Source organism: Aotus nancymaae, unplaced genomic scaffold, assembly GCF_030222135.1.
Source record: "Aotus nancymaae isolate 86718 unplaced genomic scaffold, 86718_ANA_hifiasm-v0.15.2.pri h1tg000048l, whole genome shotgun sequence".
In the NCBI taxonomy this organism is placed as follows: domain Eukaryota; kingdom Metazoa; phylum Chordata; class Mammalia; order Primates; family Aotidae; genus Aotus; species Aotus nancymaae.
The window spans coordinates 4954605-4974169 of NW_026988462.1; the positions used below are offsets into that span (position 1 = coordinate 4954605).

The 19565-nt window shown below is 37.1% G+C and overlaps 1 protein-coding gene across 2 annotated transcripts in view; it reads left to right on the top strand.

Moving 5' to 3' along the window:
* UGGT2 (UDP-glucose glycoprotein glucosyltransferase 2) overlaps positions 1-19565 on the top strand; it is a 246456-nt gene that overhangs the window by 85184 nt on the left and 141707 nt on the right. For both annotated transcript variants that reach the window (XM_012458621.2, XM_012458622.2), the window contains exons 11-12: positions 1321-1412; positions 3826-3976. In XM_012458621.2, the coding sequence (XP_012314044.1) occupies positions 1321-1412; positions 3826-3976 (243 nt within the window). The remainder of the gene's footprint in view (positions 1-1320; positions 1413-3825; positions 3977-19565) is intronic.

Here is a 19565-nt window from a genome sequence, read left to right on the forward strand (position 1 = left end):
GATTTGTGGTGTGTGAAGTTTCGATGCCAGATTGGAGAAAACAGCAGGCAATATAAATTCACTAGGCATCTGTAGATTTTGAAGTTGGAATGTAGATTTCTTAGTATAAGTAACTTTGATAGAAAGGCACGTCTAAAGTGGCTAAGGACAAATAAAAATTTTACCTCTGAATCTTTTCATATTAGGATTCAATCTTTTGCCAGTATTCTGTATAAAACCAGTGGAATTACTTTCTGTTAAGTTCCTACTCTCCCTTCTCTTTGTGTAGCTCATCTGTTGAGTGATAATCATACAGAAAAATTCAACTTTCAAGTCATTTCTCTGAGTCTCTTCAAGTTAGTTGCTTCCTCTGCCTTTACAGAGTAGTTCAAACAAGTCCCTATTGTGTGACTTATCATATGATGTCTTTGAAGTACACTGGTTGTTTTTCCTCCCAAACCTGTTTGCTGATAGTAACCTATAATAATAACAACTTTCATTCGTGACCACTTAATAGGTGACAAGGTATAGACTTATATTACATTTAAACTATAGCAAACCTATGAGATAGATATAATTATTCCCATTTTAAAGATGAGGAAACTGAGGATTCTGAAAGTGATTTGAACTTGCCCAAATCTTAACAGCTAGTAGGTAGGAAGACTAGGATTAAACCAGGCATGATACTCACACTGTGATCTTGCCAACTTTGCTTTAGTAACAAGAACATCCCCTTTTTAACTTTTATTACTGGTCTAGTGCCTGGAGTTGTTCCTAGAACATAGCAAGCACTCAGGAAATGTTTACTGAATGCAAGACAGTGAAAATTCAAATATAGCTTCAATGGAAACTTATGAATTTAGAGTGAGCTCCAAAAATTTACACATATACCAGAGTTTTACTTTTGATATATCATTGCCTCAAGGAATAGGAATGTGCCAACTATCAAATTGTATATGTGCACATACACACACTATATGAAATGTAGTAGATAAGTAATTATTGTAGCATTAGAACTGTTACAACATGCATTGTAAAAATCAGAATATTCCTTAAGATTTTCCTCATCACTGAGATCAAGGCTGGGCAAACTACTACCTATGAACCAAATCTGGTCCGCCATTTATTTTTATAAATAAAAGCTTAATTTTTAAAATAAACATTGCCATGCCCATTTGTTTACATAGTGTCTAAGGATACAAAGGCAGAGATCAATAGTTGCAACAGAGACTGGCCTGCTAAACCTAAAATATTTACTATTTATAGAAATAATCTGGTGACCTGTAATGCAGATCACTATTGTTCTATCACTTGGTTAATACTGCTTTGCTCTATTTCAAGGATCTTCGAGATAGATTTGAAATTCAGCCAGGTGATGCTCGTCTATTTATAAATGGCCTTCGTGTTGATATGGATGTTTATGACCCTTTTAGGTATGTATTAAATTATTACTATAAATTATGGTTTATATAAAAGTAAACATTGTCTTGAATTTAATATTAGTTAAAATATGAAGGTCACTTTAAAGATAAAGCAAATACATGTTTTTCATTGTACAAAACAGCTCTCTTCTACCAAAATGAGCAAGCCCAAAGTGTCTTAGACTATCAGAACTGGAAGAAACAGTCAAGATATTTGTTTGGATGAGTGTTAGACCTACAATTACTTTGTTATTCTAAACTGTCTTTCATTGAAGAATAGATTGATGATTTATCAGGGAAGTTATTTGGAACTGAACTGAACAGCCAGAAACCTCTATCCTTCATATAGGAACTGAAATCAACATGGAGTATTTCCTCAGAAGAGAGCAATTGACAAGAGAAATTTAAAGTGCTTCTGTATAATTGCTGGATACTATCTAGTTTCTTGTCCAAAAAAAAAAAAATCTTCAAAATTGCTCAGAATTTTGAACAGGACTGAATTAGGAAGTCCTTGCATTGTCAGTGGTCATTCACCCAAAGGTAAAGCTGTGGACCAAACATAAGAGTTACTTTTATAAAGAAACATAAAACTACTTTAAAATTAGTATTTGGAACATTAGATGAACTTAGGAAACGTGATACCTTAGTTCAGTATTCAGTTTTAATTCAATTGAATATGTTTGTTGAACTGAAATTATTTGAATTGTTTATTTAAATCCCATTTTCTTACCAGTTTGGAAATATGTTGGAAAATATATTGGAAAGACTGAAGAAGTAGTTTTATCAAACATTTTTTACAGTGTTATCTCAAATGGGGCTTTTCTCTTTAGTTACTTGAATCCTTGGACCTAGTATTGGAAAAATAATAACCTAAGATATATGTAAGTACTACACACAGAAAGAGTGGAGAAGTTTTTAAGTGCTACCCTCTAAGTTTCAGGGGAACAAAAACTACATCTGTGCTCAGGAGCAGTAAAAACAGGTTTAAAGGAAGTAGTGAAATGGTATGTAGATTTTAGAAAGTTTTCTAAGGCAGTATATGAGGAAATATTTATGGCAAGAATATTTTCACGTATGATTTAGGAAGGCTGTAGGTTATTAAAAAATACAACAACAACGCCCGTCCAACCCCCCATTCCCCTCTCCACCCTCCACCCTCACCTCCCCCTGCGGCTCCTACACCTGGATTGTGTGCTACATTTTTGTTCCTCATTGATTTGATCATTAGTTAGGGCTACTGTGATTCTCTTAAAAGAGAAAGAGAAAATATGTGATGATATTTATATCTTCTGACATTTTTGAAGATAGCATAATCAGAAAGATTCTCAGAAAAGGATCAGAGGATGTGGAATAAAATTAATGCAAAGAGGAAGATGAATGGAAGAAAATAAGGAAATGGAAGGAAAATATCATATTACAGAGAAATTGTATAGAGAGAAGTTTTATGCAACCAATACTTTGGAATTGTCCGTGTGGGGAAATAAAAGGAGTAAGGAATTATTTTTGGTCCCTTCCTATCTTTTGTCAGTCATTGCATTACTAGGTTGTAGGAGAACCAATAACATGCCCCATACATGACCCAGCTCTTCTTGCTCTGATCCTGAAAGTAGTGGGAGGAGCCAGAGCCTTCATGGGTTAGGATTAGATTAGCATTGGTTCTATAAAGGCCTACATCTCACCCCCAGGGAGGCTGAGACAGTAGGAACATGTGGCACTGACTGGGGAAAAAGGCAAGTAGGACTGATGAAGTACATAAACAGGGTCTCATATATCTACATTAAAACATTCTGTTCCAGTGCACCAAAGAGTCTTTTATATATTTTTGCTTTTGAATGGTCACCTCAGCCACACAATTGATAAAGAGTCGTTTAAAGATTTAGATTTCCCAATTTATTGTCATTGGGGTTATTGTTGATGTTGTTTACAGTAATACTTTATATCATGTTTAAGAACTCTGAAATTATTATATGTAATAAGAAATTTAAATTTGTATTCAAACACATGTGAACTTCATGCTTTAATGGGGCTTCCTCTGTATTCGAATTTTATACTTTGTCTTGTTTGATCTTATGTTATTTTTGTAGAGGTTTGTTAAAAGATTGACCTGATTTTTTTTTTCTCATTTTTGTCTTCCTCAAGGCTGATCACACCCTCACTACTTTGATAAAGAATACGATAGTCTCTTTTATCTTTTATATAATAAGATTTTACTACCACTAAAAAAATTATGTAAGTTTACTCTGGATCACTAATTAGAACTATTTGTCTTATTTCTTAGTTTAATTTCATAATACATCTTCCTGTTGTTAATGAAAATACCAAAAAAAAAGCTTGTTTCTAATGCTTTAAGAAATCGATCAAACTTTAAAAGATTTGTTTGAAATTTGGAAAATCAAAATAAAACTTTTTTTCTTTGAATGGATAGTATTTTGGATATGCTGAAATTAGAAGGAAAAATGATGAATGGCCTTCGCAATCTTGGGATCAATAGGGAAGATATGAGCAAATTTTTAAAATTAAATTCACACATTTGGGAACATACTTATGTATTAGATATTCGACATTCTTCTATAATGGTAAGTGCTTACATTATTCCTTGTTGTAAAACCTGTAGTATACTTAAGGCTTAACATAAAATGAAATATTGGCAGGCCTGACAATAAGTTTCAGCATTTTGGAACAGTTGTCAGTGAAAAGCGAAAGTAAAACTATAGACCCATCTCCTCTCCCACTTGCAAATTCCTTCTCCTTCTACATAGTCTCTGTTTTGTCACAAGAATACCTACTCACTCTCATTCAGTGTCCTTTCCAACTTGAGAGATAAAACAAGAAAAAAAGAATAACCACATGAACAATAACAACAATAAGATACCAAATACATAGTTAGAATCTGAGGTTTATAACAGTGCTACCTTGGGCTAGGCATGGTGACTCATGCCTGTAATCCCAGCAGTTTGGGAGGCCAGGGTGGGCAAATCACAAGCTCAGGAGTTTGAGACAAGCTTGGCCAACATGGCGAAACCCCATCACTACAAAAAATACAAAAAATTAGCTGTGTGTAGTATTGGGTGCCTGTAATACTAGCTACTCAGGAGGCTGAGGCAGGAGAATTGCTTGAACACAGGAGGCAGAGGTTGCAGTGAGCCGAGATCACGCCACTGCACTCCAGCCTGGGCGACAGAGACTCGTCTCAAAAAAAAAAAAAAAAAAAAAAAAAAGTGTTACCTTAACATGATGAAAGCCCTGCCTAAACAATTTGCAGTGGCTTCCAAAGGTTCTGGTTTGTGTATTACAGCCCAAGTGATTTTTTTTTTAAGAAATTTGATCATATCACCCTTTCTTGCTTGTGCACAGAAGTGACCTTCAGTATGGCCTATGAGGCTGCAAATGGCTGCTCTTTATCCCATGCTTAGAAAGCACTTTTTCCTTTCTTTATCCAGTTAACTCCTATTCCTTTTTCAGACTTAAGTTGAAACAGCCCTTTCTGAGAGAAACTTTCTTTAACAATCCAGATGATTTTTTAAATGTACACATTGTGTTAGAGAATCCCCTGAGGCCACTTTCTAATCCAGTGATTTGCTAGAAGGACTTGTAAGATCCAGAAGTTGTTATATTCATGGTTATGGCTTAGTAGAGCAAAATGGTATGAAAAAATCAGCAGGGGTGAAGTCCAGAGGAAACCAGGCATAAGTTGTCAGGAGTTCCCTACTAGTGGAGTTGCATGCTTAATGTGATATGTGACAATATGTGCAAAGTGCTACCTACTAGGAAACTAACTTACTGGAGCCTGAGTTCAGGATTGTGAGAGGGCATCCATCATGTAGACGTACAGTGGCTCTTTGTACTTACCATCAGTGGCTGGAGCTCCATACTGAGGAAAAGCAGGTGTTTATTATAACTCATATTGTTTGTATAAACTCTAGACAAACTGCTGGAACTGCTGCAGCATGGCTCAGGGTCCTAGCTGTGCAAAACACTCTTATCAGTCAGAACATTCTAAGAACTTAATTACCAGGAGCCAGTCAAGAGACAGTCATGAAAATGGGCTCTTCCTGGGAATATCCAAGGTGTGAGCAACCCAAGCCTGTTGAATTAACCCTTTTATAAACACATGTATATGTGTATAATATGCGATTCTTCATACATGTATACATGTATGGGTGTATGCACATGTATTAGGCCATTCTTACATTGCTATAAAGAAATACCTGAGACTGGGTAATTTATAAGGAAAAGAAGTTTAATTGGCTTAGAATTCTGCAGGTTTTATAGGAAGCATGGTGCCAACATCTGTTTGGCTTCTGGGGAGGCCTCAGGAAGTTTTACTTACAGCAGAGGGCAGAGAGGGAGCAGGTATCTCATATGGCAAGAACAGGAGTGAGATAGAGTGTTGGAGGGTAGGTGCCATACACTTAACCACGTCTTGCTAGAACTCACATCACAAAGACAACACCAAGGCATGAGGGATCTGCCCCCATGATCCAACACTTCCCCCAGGCCCTACCTCTGGCATTGGGGATTACAATTCAACATGAGATTTGGGTGGGGACAAATATTCAAATTATGTCAGCACATATCCATATATTAAATGTCAGAACTATTAATCCCTTTGTATACTTATCAGAGTTATAGTTTTACATTTATCCTGTGATGCTTTTATAGTTGTTTCTTATTAGACTATATATAAAGTGCTTGAAGGTAGAAATTTGTTTCATTTTTTTCTCTCATCATTATGTCTCTGGTTTTAGTAGGTTCTCAATAAATATAAATATTCACTAAATGAATGAGTAATTATTTTTCTGAAAACGACATAAAACATCTTTTTTAATGATGAAACTCTGGAAGCCTTACAATGACAACATGATTAATATAATTATCCTTATGATTTAACATTATTATAAAAGGACATAACTGTTAGAAACGAGAAAATAAAAGTGTTGCATGACAGGACTGTATAACTGAAACTCTTCAAAGAAAGCTACTATAATTAATAAGGGGCTTTAATAAAATGGGTTTGAAGTGACATGATAAAGATCAAAAGCGTTTCTTTAAAAATCTATTTGGAAGACAATGATTTATTCACAATAACATAACATTTTTAAAACAAAATTGAAACTAGTTAGGTATATAACAGAAATGTTATAAATTGTACATTCACACAATCGAGTATAATTAAGATGAAAATTATGTTCATAAATATTACAAGATAATACTGTTAAGTAAAAAATTTAGAATTATGTTATGTAAAAATGACACAAGATCAGAAAGAAATATATCAAAATTTAAGGCATTAATGGGGATATGGTTTAGTGAGTAGTTTTAATTTTTTGTTCATGTTCTTCTGTGAATTCCAAACTTTTAACTGTGGGTATGTATTATTTACATGATCATAACAAGAGTTTTTTTTTTTAATTGATACACAATATTTTACATATCTATGAGAATCATGTGATATTTTCTTATGTGCATAAAATGTGTAATGATCAAATCAGTATATTTGGGGTATCTATCACTCTCAGTATTTATCCTTTCTATGTGTTGGGAACATTTCAAGTCCTTTTTTCTAGCTACTTTGTCTTATGTAATATATTGTTGCTAACTATAAACCCTACTTTGCCATTGAATAGTAGAATTTATACTTTCTAACTGTATTGATAACTGTTTGTACCTATTGACTAACCTCTCTTTATCAACCGCTCACACCAGCAGGTGCTTCCCAGCCTCTGGTGTCTATCATTCTACTCATAATTCCATGAGGTCAATATTTTTAGCTCCCACTTAGGAGTGAGAACATTGGTCTTTCTGTGTCTGGCTTTTTTCACTTAACACAGTGACCTCTAGTTTCATCCATGTTGCCGCAAATGACATTTCATTCTTTTCTGTGGCCAAATAATATTCCATGGTGAATATATACCATGTATTCTTTTTCTGTTCATGTGTTGATAGACACTTATGTTGATTATATATGTTTACTATTGTGACTAGTGCTATAATAAACATGCAAGGGTAGGTATCTCTTTGAGATGTTGATTTATTTTCCTTTCAATAAATACCCTGTAATAGGATTGCTGAATTGGATGGTAGTTCAGTTTTTAGAGTTTTGAGACATCTCCAAAGTGTTTTCCATTGTGATTATACTAGTTTACATTCCCAGCAACTGTACAAGAGTTCCTTTTTTCTGCATCCTCACCAGCAGAACCATTTATTCAAGAGGGTGTCCTTTCCCAAATGTATGTTTTTGGCACCTTTATCAAAAATCAAATACCAGTTGGCTGTAAATACATGAATTATATTTCTGGATTCTCTATTCTATTCCATTAGTCTGTGTGTCTGTCTTTATATCAGTACCATGCTGTTTTGGTTACTGTAGCTATATTTTCAAATCAGGTGGTGTGACACATCCAGTTTTGCCTTTGGATATTCAGGCTATTGTTTGGTTCTATACAAATTTTAGGATTTTTTTTTTCTATCTCTGTGAAAAATAACCATGGCTTAATAGAGATTGTATTGAATCTGTAGATTGCTTTGGGCAGTATCATCATTTTAATATTTATCTGAACTATGAGCATGGTATGTTTTTCCATTTGTGTCTTTTTCAATTTCTTTGAGTTTTTTATGGTTTTTCTTGTACAGATCTTTTATCTCCTTGGTTAAATTAATGCCTAATTACTTTTTGAAGCTACTGTAAATGGGATTACCCTTTTGATTTCTTTTTTGGCTATTTCATCATTGGTGTATAGAAACACTGTTGATTTTTGTATGCTGATTTTGTAATCTGCAAATTTACTGAATTTATCAGTTCTGAGAATTTTCTGGTCGAGTCCTTAATTTTTCTAGATAAACAATCATGTTGTGTGCAAACAGGGACAGTTCGATTTCATTTTTTCCAAATAAAATAAAATAAAATAAAATGGATACTTTTTTTTGTTTCGTTTGCCTGATTGCTTTGGTTAGGACTTCCAGCACCACAATGAATAGGAGTAGTGAAAGTGGGCATCCTTGTTTTGTTCCAGTTTCTAGAACATTTCAGCTTTTCCACAGTGCGTATTATGTTAGCTGTGTGTTTGTCATTTCTGGCCTTTGTTTTGTGCTGAGGTATATTCCTTTGGTGCCTAGTTTGTTTAGAGTTTTTAATCATGATTGAATGTTGAATTTAATCAAATACTTTTTCTGCATCTATTGAGAGGAATTTTTTTTTTCATTCTATTGATGTGATGTATCACATTTGTTGATTCATGTATGTAGAACCATCCTTGCATCTCTAGGGTAAATCCCACTTGATCATGGTGTATTATCTTTTTGATGTGCTGTTGGATTTGACTTGCTAGTATTTTGTTGAGAATTTGTGTATCAGTGTTACAGATTGGCTGTGTCCTCACCCAAGTTTCATCTTGAATTTCCACGTGTTATGGGAGGGAACCAGTGGGAGGTAATTGAATCATGGGGACAGGTCTTTCCGTGCTGGTCTCATGATAGTCAATAATTCTCATGAAATCTGATGGTTCTATAACAGAGAGTTTCCCTGAACACGTTCTTTTTTTGTCTGCTACCACCTATGTTAGATGTGACTTGCTCCTCCATGCCTTCCGTTATGATTGTTAGGCCTCCTCAGCCACCTGGAACTGTTAAGTTCATTAAACCCTTTTTCCTGTATAAATTTCCCAGTCTCGGGTATGTCTTATCAGCAGCGTGAAAATGGACTAATACAATCAGGAATATTGGCCTGTGGTTTTTCTTTATTGTTGTGTCCTTGTCTGGTTTTGGTATCAGGGTAATGCTGGTTTCATAGAATGAGTTAGGGATAATTCTCTCCTCTTCATTTTGTTGGGAATAATTAGAGGAGAATTGGTGTTAGTTTTTCCTTGGAAGTTTGGTAGAATTAGGCAGTAAAGCCATCTAGTCCTGGAATCTTCTTTGTTGGGAGACTTTTCATTACTAATTGAATCTTATTACTCATTATTGGTTTGTTCAGGTTTTCTGTTTCTTCTTAATTCAATCTTGGTGTGTTGTATGTGTCCAGAAATTTATCCATTTCTGCCCAGGTTTCCAGTTTGTTGGTGTATAGTTTTCTAGAATAGTCTCTGATGATCTTTTCTGTTACTATGATATCAGTGTGCTTCTTCACTTCTGACATTTTTGGGGGGTCATCTCTGTTTTCCATGGTTAGTCTAACAAGTGGTTTATCTTTTCAAAAAGGAAACTTTTCATTTTGTTGATCCTTTGTATTTTTTTAGATTGATTTCATTTAGTTCTGCTCTGATATTATTTGTTTTTTCTACCAATTTGGGGTTCTTATTCCTTGAGATGCATCATTAAACTGTTTATTTGGATCTTTCCCCTGTTTGATATGAGTTTATTGTTCCAAACTTCTTTATTAGCACTGTTTTTGCTGTATCCCACAGGTTTTAGTATGCTGTGTTTACATTCTTCATTTGTTTCAAGAAATTTTTTTATTTCTCCTTCATTTCTTTCTTAACCTAGTAGTTATTCAGGAACATGTTGTTGAATTTCCATGTATTTGTATGACTTCCAAAGTTCCTCTTGTTCTTGATTTGTAGTTTTATTTCATTGTGGTCTGAGAAGATACTTGATATGATTTTAATTTCTAAAATTTTATTGGGACTTGTTTTTGTTTCCTAACATGTGGCGTATCCTGGAGAATATTCCATCTGCTGGTAAGAAGAATGTGTATTCTGTAGCTATTGAGTGAAATATTGGGTAAATTTAAGTCCATTTCGTCTAATGTATAGTTTAAATCCAGTGTTTCTTTTTAATTTTCCATCTAGGTAAAGCTGAGAGTGGGGTATTTAAGGTTTCAGCTATTATTGTATGGGAGAGTCTCTCTCTCTAGCTGTAATAATGTTTGCTTTATATGTGTAGGTAGTTGGTTTATGGTGTCCCATATGTCACATAGGCTTTGCTTATTTTTATTTTATTTTTTGACTAGGATATTTTAAAAGTCTTGTCTTAAAATTCTGAGATTCTCTCTTCTACTTGATCTAGTCTACTGTTGAAGCTTTTCAATGTATTTTACATTTCATTCAGTGAATTCTTTAGTTCCAGAATTTCTATTTCATTCCTTTTTATGATAGCTTTCTCTTTGGTAAATTTCTCACTTATATCCTGAATTGTTTTTCTTATATTTTGTGTTGTTTTAAAGTATTCTCTTATATCTCACTGAGCTTGTTTAATAACAGTATTTTCAATTGTTTTTCTGGGATTTCATAAATTTCTTTTAGATTGGGATCTGTTGCTGGAGAATTATTGTGTTCCTTTGGAGGTTGCTTGTTTATGTTCTTGTGTCCTTACATTGACATCTGTGCATCTGGTGTAACAGTTACTTATTCCATTTTTAGTTTTTGAATTTGCATTCTTAGAGGAAGACTTTTTCCTGACCATATATCTATGGTGTTAGTTGCATAGGACACTTTGGCATTTATTCTGAATATATACAGTAGGGTAATCTCTGTATGATTTCTTCATCTGTAAATAGCATCAGTGGTGCCTCTTTCTCTAGGTGGCTTATAGCACAGTTGCTAGTGGAGGCTGTGATGAAGTTTTGCTGAAATGTGAGACACCAGTTGGGCCAGACTTAGGGCCCTATAGATGGCAGTGGTGGGTTGAGCCTGCCTGTCCTTGGCCCCCAGGGTGGTGTACACTGGCACTAGTGTTATCAGGTGGAGGGAGGTTGATTCTTGGACCTCTAGATAACTTGCTTGGGTGCTGGAAATGGCAGTGGTAGGTGGGTTCTTGAGCACCTGAGGAGTGGTTGTGGCATGGGCAATGGCAGTAGCAGTGGTGGGACAATTCTCTGAATTGTCCATGGGACAATGGCAGTAGCAGTGGTGGGACAATTCTCTGAAGGGTCCATGCCAGTGTTGGCAGTAGCTGTGATGGACTGGATCAGCCATTGCTCAGGCCCTGAGGTGATGGTAGTGGCAGGTTGGGTGGGCATGACACTGGGAGATGTGCTCAGATGCCAATGGTATTGGATTGGGGTAGGTGATCTCCAGGTTCCTGGACAGCATGCTCAGGTACTAAGAGTGATAGAAGCAGGCAAGATGGTTCTTAGGCCCCATGTTGGTACATTCAGGCTCTGGCTATGGCTGGTGAGCAGAGGGGCAGCTGGATGATCCACCAGCCACAGATGGAATGCTCAGGTAGAGGCAGCAGCAGCTGTGCTGCTGTTCTGCTAGTTGGGAGGGTGGGGTCACTTTCAGTGGGAACAACTGGAGGCAGGTGGCTGGGGGCACACTTTGCTCACCCTGCATCCCCGCCCTTACACACTGCTTGCAGCAGGCAATGGAATTTGTCCTTGGGTGCATGAAAATGTGTGATTGCTCCTCTGCCAGTGGCTTCTGCCTTGGCCTTAGCAGGGAATGTCAATGGGACCCCAGGGATATGGCTATGCAGGGGCCGTTGGGCCCCAGGGCAAGACACAGTCTGTGGGGGCTGGGCTCTCAAAATGGTGCCATATGACAGCAGCTAAGGACTCAGGTGTTTGTAGGACTGGGCATGAGCTTCCTCTCTGGTTCAGTAGTAGCATTGTACATTCTCCAGATACCTCTATCTGTTAGTCTCAGGGCCCATGAGGGTCAAGGGGCTTTCCTATGGTTAGGATGGTAGGAATCCATAGTGGAAATGTGGACTGCTGGGGATCTCTCACTTATACTTTCCTTGCATTAGGGAAACTCTCTGGGCTTCCAGCCAATACCAGCCTACCGGTCTGCCTTATGTCTCTCTCTTTTCTTGCTTTCGGTTTTTCCTGTCTCTTCTTTGGAGAATTCCAGTGTTCTCTCTTATACGATCTATTCAAAGTGTGATTATCTACTTACTATTTTGGTTTCTCTCCATGAAAGAGGCAAGTAGCAGATATATCTATTCAGCCATCTTGAAGTCCCTTCTAAAAAAATGTTTTTAAGGGGAAAAAAACCTCTCTGTAATTTTTACTAACTGTTTTATATAGAAATGTAAGGGATTCCCTCTGAAGCATCTCAGTTATTATAGTTAATTTTGTCTTACCTGAACAACCTTCCAGCTCATAAATGTATATGCCTTCTCAGAGAGAAAGGACTGTAGCAACCCCAAGAAAATGCCATATTCCCTGAACATCAGAAACTTCAGACTCAGGAAAAATAACAAATTACTAATTAGTTATCATTTGTGTTTTCTAGAACACTAAGTGGCTTGTTATAGCTGTTTGTTACTGTTTCTGCCACTCTTTAGACCATATTCTTTCACTGGCTAGACTTTACTTTTACTTCCTCTTTAATCTCAATAGCAGATGTCTATTCTAAAAATGTTATGTCAGGAAAACAAATGACCATGTCAGTAATCTTAATACTTGTGTCTGGTGTTTAAGAATTTGTGCTTTTTAACTTTTGTAGAAGAATGCTGAGAGAGAGTCACACAAAATGAGTGAAGTAATTTTCAAGGCTATTCTAGACGTAGTAAATAGACCTATAAAGAAATCTTCCAATTCTGTTTGCAAAATAATATCCTACCTTGCTACTGAGGCTGGCAGTGGAGGATAGTCACTCTGTGTGTGGAGGCAGTTGGACTTTTAAACCTTTATGCTGCTCCCGTTGCCCCCACACTCTGCAGAGCCCCTTTTCCCTGGGTTGTCTCTCAGATTCTGGCAAGCTTTCAGAGATCAGTTTCAGATGGTACACCTCCCTTCTCTGCCACCCTGCTGTAGACTATCCCTTCAGAAGCACTAATAGGACTGTTAATTTGACAAAATTACCACAGGCCCAAAACCCCAGCAATTCCAGTCCATAAGCAGTATAGCTGGTTTTGGAACCCACCCTCCATAAAGGTTGTGGCCCCATGAGATTGTAACAAAGTAGTTTTTATTCAGATAAATATGCATAGCATAATATTTGCTCTTTTAACCATTCAGTGGCATTAAGTACATTCACAGTATTGTACAACCATCACCACTGTTTATTTTCAGAACTTTTCCATTTTCCCAAACAGAAACTCAGTACATGTTAAATAATTAATCCCCATACCCTTCTTCCTGAAGCCTCTGGTAAGCTCTACTTTCTATCTCTATTAATTTGACTATTCATACTTCATGTAAGTGGAATTTTAAGAACAACATTTGTTCTTTTTGTGTCTGGCTAATTTCATTTAGCATAACGTTTTCAGGGTTCAGCCATGTTGTAGCATGTATCAAAGTTATGTTTCTTTTTAAGACTGAATAATATTTCATAAATGTATATGCCACATTTTGTTTATCCATTCATCTGTTGATGGACATTTATGCTGCTGCTAACTTTTGGCTATTGTGAATAATGCTGTGCTATGAACTTTGGTGTACAAGTATCTGTATGAATCCCTCCTTTCAATTCTTGTGGTATATATCTAGAAGTAAAATTGCTGAATTATGTGGTAATTCTGTGTCTTAACTTTGAGAAACTGCCAAACTGTTTTTCACAGCTGTTGCATCATTCTTTATTCCAACCGTTAGTTCACAAATGTTCCTGTTTCTCCATATCCTCACTAGTTCTTGTTATTTTCTGGTTTGGGGATGTTTTGCTTTTTGGTCATTGCCATCCTAATGAGTGTGAAGTGGTATCTCATTGTGGTTTTGATTGCATTTCCCTAATGACTAGTGATGTTGAGCATTGATTCAGAATACCTGTTGGCTATTTGTATATCTTCTCTGGAGGAATGTCTGTTCAAGTCCTTTGCCCATTTTTAATTGGGTTTTTTTGTTGAGTTGTAGGCATCCTTTATATATTCTGGATATTAATTCATTATCAGATATATGATTTGCAAATATTTCTTCCCATTCTGTAGGTTGCCTTTTGACTCTTGGTAGTGTCCTCTGAAATACAACAAAATTTTAATTTTTATGTATTCCAACTTCTTTGTTGTTACCTTTGCTTTTAGTGTTATATCCAAGAAGTCATTGCCAAATCCAATGTCATGTCTTTTGCTTATATCTTCTTCTAAGAGTATTATAGTTTTAGTTCTTTTTGAGTTAAATCCATTTGAGTTAATATTTGTATATTATGTGGAGTAAGGGCCCAACTTCATTCTGACGCAAGGGAGATACATCTCCTTTGATACATGGAGATTACAATTCAAGATGAGATTTGGGCGGGGACACAGAGCCAAACTATATTATTCTACCCCTAGCCCCTCCCAAATCTCATGTTTTCTCACATTTCAGAACACAATCAAGCCTTCCCGACAGTCCTTCCAAGTCTTAGCATTAGCCCAAAATTCCAAAGTCTCATCTGAGACAAAGCAAGTCCCTTCCTCCTATGAGACTGTAAAATAAAAAAAAAAGTTAGTTACTCTAAGATACAGTGGGGATACAGTCATTGGGTAAATGTTGCCACTCGAAATTGCAGAAATTGGCCAAAATAAAGGGGCCATAGGCCCTATACAAGTCCAAAACCCAGCAGGACAATTGTTAAATCTTAAAGCCCCAAAATAATCTCCTTTAACTTCACATCTCACATCCAGGGCACACTGATGCAAGAGGTAGTCTCCCAAGGCCTTGGGCAGCTCTGCATCTCTGGCTTTGCACGGCACAGTCTCCATGGCTGCTTTCATGGGCTGATGTTGAGTGCCTGTGGCTTCCAAATGCACAGTGCAAGCTGTCGGTGGATCTACCATTCTGGGGTCTGGAAGATGCTGGCCTCTTCTCACAGCTCTACTAGGCGATGCCCTTGTGGGAACTCTGTGTTGGGGCTCCAACCCCACATTTTCCTTCCACATTGCCCTAGTAGAGGTCCTCCATGAGGGCTCCATCTTTGCAGTAGACTTCTGCCTGGATATCCAAGTGTTTCTGGACATCCAAGTGTTTCCATACATCCTCTGAAATCTAGGCACAGGTTTTCAAACCTCAGTTCATTACTTCTGCACATCTTCAGGCCCAACACCATGTGGAAACTGCCAATGCTGGGGGCTTGCACCCTGTGAGGCCACACCCTAAGCTATATCTTAGCCCGTTTTAGCCACAGCTGGAGCTGGAGTGGCTGGGATTCAGTCCTTCATGTCTTGAGGCTGCACAGAGCAGCCAGCATGGCCCTGGCTCATGAAATCATTTTTCTTCTTAGGTCTCTGGGCCTGTGATGAGAGGGACTTCTGTGAAGATCTCTGAAATGCCCTAGAGATATTTTCCCCCTTGTCTTGGCAGTTAACATTTGGCTCCTCCTTACTCACACAAATTTCTGCAGCAGGCTTGACTTTCTCCCTAGTATATGGGTTTTCCTTTCTGCAGCATGATTGGACTGCAAATTTTCTCAACTTTTTTGCTCTGCTTTTCTTTTAAATGTAAGTTCCAGTTTTACATAATCTTTCTTCACATAGGTCACCTCTTGAATGCTTTGCAGCCTAGAAATTTCTTCTACCAGATACCCTAAATCATCTCTCTCAAGTTCAAAGTTCCACAGATCCCTAGGGCAGGGACAAACTGCTACCAGTCTTTTGCTAAAGCATAGCATGAGTGACCTTTGTTCCAGTTCTCAATAAGTTTCTCATATCCGTCTGAGACAACCTCAGCCTGGAGTTCACTGTCTATGTCACTATCAATATTTTGGTCAAAACCATTCAACAAGATTCTAGGAAGTTCCAAAGTTTCCCACATCTTCCTGTCTTCTGCGCCCTCCAGACCATTCCAACCTCTACCCATTACCTACTTCTAAAGTTGCTTCCACATGTATAGCAGTGACCCCTCCCAGTACCACTTTTCTGTATTAGTTTGTTTTCACAATGCTATAAAGAACTACCTTAGACTGGGTAATTTATGAAGAAAGAGATCTAATTGACTCACAGTTTAACAGGCTGTAGAGGAGCATGGCCTGGGAGGCCTCAGGAAACTTAAAATCATGGCAGACTGTGCAGGGGAAGCAAGAACATCTTACCATCATGAAGCAGAAGAGAGCAAGCAAGCAAAGGATCAAGTGCTAAACACTTTTAAACAACCAGATCTCGTGAGAACTCACTAACAAGACAGCAGTAGGTGGATGGTGCTAAACCATTATAAACTGCCCCCATGATCTAGCACCTCCCACCAGGCCCCTCCTTCAACATCTGGGGATTACAGTTTGGTATGAGATTTGGGTGGGAACACAGAGCCAAACCATATACTAAAATTTGTTACAAATTTCAAAAGCATGTGCATCAATGTGTTCTCTAATAGACTTTTTTTTTTTGAGATGGAGTCTCACTCTGTCACCCAGGCTGGAGTGCAATGGTGCAATCTTGGCTCACTGCAACCTCTGCCTCCCATGTTCAACTAATTCTCCTGCCTCAGCCTCCCAAGTAGCTGGGATTACAGATGTGTTCCACCACGCCTGGCTAATTTTTGTATTTTTAGTAGAGATGGGATTTCACCATCTTGGCCAGGCTTGTCTCAAACCTTGTGATCCACCCACCTTGACCTCCCAAAATGCTGAGATTACAGGTATGAACCATCATGCCCTACTTCTAATAGATTTTATATATAGTAAATGTGTAAAACCATATTTTGTGACAGTGTTCCAGATGTAATGGAGATAGCCCAAGTATGTACTAAATGCACATGTTAATTTCTCCCAAAATGTGTCTTCATAGATAAATGTTACTGCCCCACTTTAAGGATTTTTCTGCCTCATTTAATTACAGAAGTCATAAATATAATCCTCTAGTGGAAGATTTAAACATAAGTTTGCAGTTGTAGTGAGACATATATTCAGTTAAAGTTGGATTTTCTGGAAATATTAATGGATTATACTGGATGTCTAATCCATTAACTACACATACACCAAATGTCTTAATGTTAGTTTGTATGATAACTAGCTAGCCAAAATTATGAATATGTGTTCTAATCATGGAAAAGATTTTTTCTTAGCCATCTATGTAGGTATGTACCTAATCTTGACACTAATAATGATATATGGTAGAGGTAAGTCCAGTCATATTATAAGTGAATAGTTGAAGAGAATCTTTTCCATTGTTGGTACCACTCAATAGAATATAGTTCAGATGGTATCTGAAAACCATCCCATTATTTTCAAATTAATAAGGACTCTTGGTTGTCACTGTGACTTAAAGATACTCAGAGTTTTCAATTTTAAGAAAATTGAGAAATTTATATATTATTTTAACTATATTCATAGCTTCTGGTTGTTATTGATATGCTATATTAAAGCAGCGTTGTATTTCCTTTATTCTTATGTTAAACAGACCACTTTTTCTAGGCATGTACATTTTATAAATCCCAAATAAATACATTTGAAGCAATTTTTAAAGGAGTAAATAGGAAAGCTTGCTTCTTTTGACCAGCCATTAAAGTGAATTGTTTGGCTATTTGATTAGAAATTCTATTGTAGATGAAATTTTATCACAATGTAATGAAAAATTGTTTCAACTGTTTATGCTCCTCTAATGTGAATAGACAATCATATATTTTGGTAAAAAAATGAATTTTGTGAAAACCAAAATAAAAATTATTTTAGGTGCCTGGGGGAAACATAACTGTGATTAGTTCAGTGTTTCTAGGCTTTTTGTAGAAGAGTATTTTTAAAAGTCTAGTTTATAAATGTTTGACTTGCTATGAAGATGTATGTAATTATGTGCACAGTGAAATCACATAAAACATGACTTTGTGTACACAGATTCAGCTACACACAATTTAGAGAAAAAGGTGATTTAGGTTCAGTTTCTTAAGCCTAAGAGTAAGCATGGAAGGAGAGAGCCAAATTTGTTTTTCCTTAATTACTTTCAGTTCTCTTGTGTGTGTTATGAAACTTTCTTTTTTTTTGAGATGGAGCCTTGCTCTGTCACCCAGGCTGGAGTGCAGTGACACGATCTCGGCTCACTGCAACCTTTGCCTCCCGGGTTCAAGCAGTTCTGCTCTAGCCTCCCGAGTAGCTGGGACTACAAGCACACACCACCGTGCCTGGCTAATTTTTTGTATTTTTAGTAGAGATGGGGTTTCACTGTGTTAGCCAGGATGGTCTCGATCTCCTGACCTTATGATCCGCCCTCCTCCACCTCCCAAAGTGCTAGGATTATAGGCGTGAGCCAGCATGCCTGGCCAAGACTTTTTATTATACTATGGATGATATATGATTGTGATTCTCTACTTTTAGTAATTTATAGAATTGTCAAAGGTAATTGTGACTTTTAATTTTTTCCTCAGTGACTTTAGACCATATACTCTATAAATTGCATTAATACACCATTAAGTAACAGAAGGTTGTTATGATTTTTCTAAACAAGAAAGACACAGATTGTCTATGTGGCTGAGAAGTACATTGAAACATCAAAAAATATGGATTGATTAATGCATTCTTGATTATCTGTATTATTAAGAACCATGAAGAATTAAATGCTACCCATGTTGCAGGCTGACAGGTTAGCTTGTGACAGTTTTATGGATGCTGGCAATAAAGACAGAATTCCTGGGTCAGAAATGAAGGAGAATAGCAGTAGGCAGGTTATTAGCACTTGTGCCAGTACTCTGAACCCAGTTCCCACAGAGCATCGGGAAGGGAGCCAGATGATATTTGAAGACACAGTGTTCAAATTAGGTTGCATTAAAGGAGAGGAACACTGAGCTTAGGACCTCAAATTTTCTAATGGGCAGTAAACATGCCTGACCTTTGCTTTAGAGGAACTCCTCACTATATAAGCATCCTTGAAAAGAAAGTCTGGAATCAAGACAGTCATTGTTTTTGCTCACAAAATGTGCAGAAACATGAGAGCCCATGAAGAATTATTTCCAGTAACTCAATGTGTGGTGGTTGTTAGAGTGAGGATTGGCAGAAAGCACCAGCAGACGTTGGCAGGAGATCTAAGTTCCTTTTATGTAGGTAAAGGATATGGCTGATGGAACATAGAAGTGTGTACAGTAGTACAGTATAAGGAACCCAGTAGAGGGAGGGGTTGGTTAGAGGGCCAAGTCTCCTTAGCTTTCAGTTTTCAAAGTGCTCAACCAGGCCTGCTGCATATTATTATTCATTTCTTGTGCACTGTCCTTATGTACCTGGTGGAGGAAAGGAGTGTGGGGCTAAACTCTGAGAATATTTCTCCTGACTGTATCCTGTGTGTGCCCTGCCTGATAAGAGGAATGGTTACATCCTTTTATAATTTGTCCTGCAGAGAGGGAACACCTTTATTAATTTTGTATACCTTGAAGTATTACTGTTTTGCAACTAA